Source organism: Choloepus didactylus, chromosome 17 (genome assembly GCF_015220235.1).
Source record: "Choloepus didactylus isolate mChoDid1 chromosome 17, mChoDid1.pri, whole genome shotgun sequence".
NCBI lineage: Eukaryota > Metazoa > Chordata > Mammalia > Pilosa > Megalonychidae > Choloepus > Choloepus didactylus.
The window spans coordinates 10,872,479-10,878,214 of NC_051323.1; the positions used below are offsets into that span (position 1 = coordinate 10,872,479).

General features: G+C 40.9%; 1 protein-coding gene across 1 annotated transcript; it reads left to right on the top strand.

Annotated features, from left to right (window-relative positions):
- Nucleotides 1-1,669: 1,669 nt before the first annotated feature.
- Nucleotides 1,670-3,610, top strand: LOC119512679 (eukaryotic translation initiation factor 4B-like). The gene is given in 2 exon segments (XM_037807505.1): nucleotides 1,670-2,649; nucleotides 2,652-3,610. Coding segments are annotated over 2 exon segments (1,821 nt in total). The 5' UTR covers nucleotides 1,670-1,682; the 3' UTR covers nucleotides 3,506-3,610.
- The last annotated feature ends 2,126 nt before the right edge of the window (nucleotides 3,611-5,736 follow it).

A 5,736-nucleotide genomic window follows, 5' to 3' on the forward strand; every position in this document is an offset into this window, starting at 1 on the left:
ATTAATTGTCTACACAGTCAATGCCAGTCATTTAAAGCAGGCTAACCTCACTTTTCAGTAATAGCCTCTTGGTGGTCTTCCTTGCTCCCAGTGTCCCTCTTGAATAACAACCTGTCAGTTTATTCTTACCCATCACTTCCACAGAAATCTACAAAAATTCAAATCTTATCTTCTTTTTCTCTGCTTTCATTGGCATAAATTACATGCTTCTGACTATATTTCAAATCTCATTGTTAACTATTCACCATCTTGTTTTAATGTTTCAAAAAGGTATAGTTCACCATTTCCACCAGTTACTTCATGACTCTAAATATTTATTAAGGCTACTTCCTCCCCCTATTTATCCTTTAAATCTAATTCAACTTTTGTATTCTCCAGGAAATCCCTCTTTATCATGCCCACCTGATTCTCTTCTCTGATGGAGTTAGATCTTCTGTGCCATGTTATTCCCTATATACTTCTCCATAAACACACTTGGGATTTGACCATGATCTGTTTCTGTACATAACTAATAAACATATTAGTTTCCACAGTATCTAATAGGTGCATGAAATTAATATAAGCTGAATTGAACTAAATTTATCAATAATATTGTAATGTAACTCTGATACTCTGAACTCATCCTCAGATTTTATTTCAATGAATTTTATTATTTTATTTATTTTTATTTTATTTACTTTAAATATTAAGTATATTTAATCTATTATTATTTATATTCTATTTTTATAACTGCTTACTTTTCCTCAACTTTGGTCAAGGATCTCAATTTTCAGGGTAAACTTTTCTTGTTTTATTTTGGCTTTGATTTGTGGATTCTTCAGCTTACCGAATCACTCCAGGGTCTTTAATCTTTTACAGCTGTAAGAGTCAGGATGAACCAGAATAGGCTGCAGTAACAAAACTACAGAATATCTGAGCACTTAACAACAAAGTTGATTTATGGCCCATTATCTATGTCCATCGTGGCTGCACAAGGGGGTCCTGTCATCAGAGCCCCTCAGTGTTTGAGGCTGAACAAAGCTCAACATATGTGCCTATGATTTTAGAACCAAGGAAATGTGGGCAAAGGCAATCATGTATTGGCTTTTGAAACCTCTACTTGGAAGTGACACCACTTTGATGGGCATTTCTTTGGGCAAAGAAAATGACTTGGCCATCCCTGAGTTCAATGCACAAAGGGAACCAAATATTTGTGAATAACAATAGAGCAATTCTCATCACAACACATTCAACTACCTCACTCCCATCCCTAATGGCTTTATAGAGATAAAAATAGTGACAGAGAAAAGGGAAGGAAGGAGAGAGGAAGAAAGCAATGCCAATCTCAAATGCTTGAAGTTACTGGTCACATAATGGAGATGTGCAACACAGACGGAGCAAGAGGTGAAGGGAGTAGAGATTGAGGGTCTGTTTTACTTAAAGGAGGTGGAAGTATTAAGTTGCAAGAATGTCACCATACTATGGTAGCCAGACCTTCAGATTTTTAAAGAAAATACAGATATCATGTGTGTTTGTACACTATGTTTTAAATACTTACAGAAAATACATTTATATATAATAGTTAAATATAATTTAAATATTCACATTTATGTTATATATTCAAACATTTTGATTTTTTAATGTTGGCAATAGATTTTTAAGTGGCAAAAATACACTTAGGGGCGTTCTCTCCCTCTCCCAACATGGCGGCCTCAGCGAAAAAGAAGAATAAGAAGGGGAAGACTATCTCCCTAACAGACTTCCTGGCCGAGGATGGGGGGACTGGTGGAGGAAGCACCTATGTTCCCAAGCCAGTCAGCTGGGCTGATGAAACAGACGATCTGGAAGGAGGTGTTTCAACCACTTGGCACAGCAACGATGATGATGTGTACAGGGCACCTCCAATTGACCGTTCCATCCTTCCCACTGCTCCACGGGCTGCTCGGGAACCCAATATCGACCGGAGCCGTCTTCCCAAATCACCACCCTACACTGCTTTTCTAGGGAACCTGCCCTATGATGTGACTGAAGAGTCCATTAAGGAGTTCTTTAGAGGGTTGAGTATCAGTGCAGTGCGTTTACCACGTGAACCCAGCAATCCAGAGAGGTTGAAAGGTTTTGGTTATGCCGAGTTTGAAGACCTGGATTCCCTGTTCAGCGCCCTGAGCCTCAGTGAAGAGTCTCTAGGTAACAGGAGAATTCGAGTGGACGTTGCTGATCAAGCACAGGAGAAAGACAGGGATGATCGTTCTTTTGGCCGAGACAGAAATCGGGATTCTGACAAAACAGATACAGACTGGAGGGCCCGTCCTGCCACAGACAGCTTTGACGACTACCCACCTAGAAGAGGGGATGATAGCTTTGGAGACAAGCATCGTGGTCGTTAGGATTCAGGCCGGTATCGTGACGGTTATCGTGACGGCCCACGCCGGGATATGGATCGATAGGGAGGCCGGGATCGTTATGATGACCGAGGCAGCAGAGACTATGACAGAGGCTATGACTCCGGGATAGGCAGAGGCAGAAGAGCATTTGGTAGTGGGAACCGCAGGGATGGTGACTACAGAGGAGGCGGGGATGGCTATGAAGACCGATACGACAGACGGGATGATCGGTCATGGAGCTCCAGAGATGATTATAGGCGTGATGATAGAGGTCCCCCCCAAAGACCCAACTGAATGTAAAGCCTCGGAGTACTCCTAAGGAAGATGATTCCTCTGCTAGCACTTCCCAGTCCAGTCGAGCAGCTTCCATCTTTGGAGGGGCAAAGCCTGTGGACACGGCTGCTAGAGAACGGGAAGTAGAAGAACGGCTACAGAAGGAGCAAGAGAAATTGCAGCGTCAGCTGGACGAGCCAAAACTAGAACGACGGCCTCGGGAAAGGCACCCAAGTTGGCGAAGTGAAGAAACTCAGGAACGGGAACGGTCGAGGACAGGAAGGGAGTCATCACAGACTGGGACCTCCGCAACAGCTGGCAGAAGTAAGTCAGATCAGGATGCACGAAGGAGAGAAAGCGAGAAGTCTCTGGAAAATGAAACCCTCAGTAAGGAAGAAGACTGTCACTCTCCAACTTCTAAGCCTCCCAAATCTGATCAGCCTCTAAAGGTAATGCCAGCCCCTCCACCAAAGGAGAATGCTTGGGTGAAGCGAAGTTCTAATCCTCCTGCTCAATCTCAGGGCTCAGAAACAGAGCAGCAATCTCCTACAAGTAGTGGTGGAAAAGTAGCTTCAGTTCAACCATCTGAGGAAGGACCAGCAAGAAAAGATGAAAACAAAGTAGACGGGGTGAGTGTCCCAAAAGGCCAAAGCGGGAACTCTGTCCGTGGTCCAGGAGATGGAGGGAGCAAAGACCACTGGAAGGAGTCTGATAGGAAAGAAGGCAAAAAGGATCAAGACTCCAGATCTGCACCTGAGCCAAAGAAAACTGAAGAAAACCCAGCCTCTAAGTTCAGTTCTGCAAGCAAGTATGCTGCTCTCTCAGTTGATGGTGAAGATGAAAACGAGGGGGAAGATTACACCGAATAAACCTCTACATCTTATGCTTTCTCCTAGTCTCACTCCATCCTGGAACATTCGAGAGCAAATCAAACCTCTATCCAGACAAGACAAAATAAAACACACCATCTCCTGGAAAAAAAAAAAAATACACTTAGGTAAAATACATTTTGGGTTGAACAAAGCAGATCTTCAGGCTTCATTCAGCTCACATGCTACCAGTGGTTATATTTCCTTAGGTGACTGCAAAGTTCTAATATAAAATTTTCATTTAATTATTTATCTCTCTTTCTCCACATGTATATATTAATGTTCAACCATGGTAAATGCTCTATGTGTGCTTGAAAAATGCAAATTCTCCTAGATTTGTGGTCAGAGTTATATATCTCCATTTCATAATTCCTTCCAAAATGTTAATGACTAAATGAAATACCCTCATATCTGACTTAGTAAGTTTGGAGGAGGGCAGATATTCTGCATTTCTGACAAATTCCCAGGTGATGCTGTTAACTTTAACTTAAAATTTAGGTTATTTTAGTAGATTTATATATTTTTGAAAATAGACTCTTGCCTATTGTTTTCTCTATTTTATTTCAAAATATAAAATATACAAATTGGAAGACACCTAGTAAACTAAACAGTATACTCTAGAGGATAAGTTTATTTTCTGCTATTTTGCCCTGTATATTTTCAATACTGAAGCAACAGAGTACCAGGACTCCCCTTGGAATATAACTTCAGCATCTAAGAGAAGTTATATTTAGAGAATATTTCCACACCTATGTCAATTTTTCCACCATTTATCTGTTTCAGGTTTTGGCTCAATCCTTTTCCTTTAGATCATCCTAGATAATTTCTAACTGCACTCACACTACTTATACTGATATTGTATATATGGAAGTTTACGGCATATCTTCTCTAATCCATTCACATAAGAATAAATTATCCCAACAAGAGGGTTTATGGCATAGTCTAGTTCAGAAGCAATAAATTAGATCACTTCATTTACTTCAAGTCAAATGTTGGTTGAGAACATCCAGTTCAAATATTGGTTGCATTCTTTTATGTTTGTAAGTGGGGACAAGAGACCTATCAATCTTATCACATCATTTTACCCAGAATGTTCTCCTTTTAGTTATTATCTTGTGACGCTCCTTAACCCACTGATGTGTTAGTGGCTATGGGATCTTAGGGAGGGTTGTCTCATTATCTCATGACACCATAGTCTATTGTATGCAAGAATTAATGATTGGAAATAGGAGCATGATTGGCTGTTACCTTTCTTGATATAAATATTGGTCTCCCAGGTATGATACTGTTGTACCTTAGTAGTCAACTTGATGAGAAAAAACTAAATATAGGTTCAATAAGAACAGACTAGTAATTTTCAATGAGGGCTCTACAACCAAATAGATGGGTGGATCACATCAAATATTTGTTTTGAAGAATTGAATAAGAGCTAAATTCTATCCATAAAAAATAATATTAGGACAAAACATGGAGGGACATTGATAAGTAATCTGTGTTTGACCACTTGTCTGTACCATTCTCCCTCACTCACATTACCCTCAAAATCTTTTTAAATAATCATGGGTGCTGTACCAGTTTGTATATATTATGTCCCTCAGAAAAAGCCATGTTCTTTGACATAATCCTGTGGGGGCAGACATATTAGTATGGATTAAGTTGGAATGTTTGGATTAGGTTGTTTCCATTGGAGATGTGCCCAACCCAACTGTGGGTGATAACCCTGATTGGATAGCTTCCATGGAGGTATGGCCCTGACCATTCAGTGTGGGCCTTTATTAGTTTACTAGAGCACTATACATGCTCAGACAGGAAGAGTGAGCTTGCCACAGCCAAGAGGGACACTTTGAAGAATGCACAGAACCTGAGAGAGCAGCTGCAGATGAGAGACAGTTTGAAGATGGCTGTTGAAAGCAGACTCTTGCTCTGGAGAAGCTGAGAGAGGACACATATCCCAAGAGCAACTGAGAGTGACATTCTGAAGAGGAGCTGTGGCCTAGAGAGGAACGTCCTGGGAGAAAGCTATTTTGAAACCAGAACTTTGGAGCAGACACCAGCCACGTGCCTTCCCAGCTGACAGAGGTTTTCCGGATGCCATTGGCCATCCTCCAGTGAAGGTACCTGATTGTTGATGTGTTTGTTACCTTGGACACTTTATGGCATTAAGACTGTAACTGTGCAACCAAATAAACCCCCTTTTATAAAAGCCTATCCATTTCTGGTGTTTTGCATTC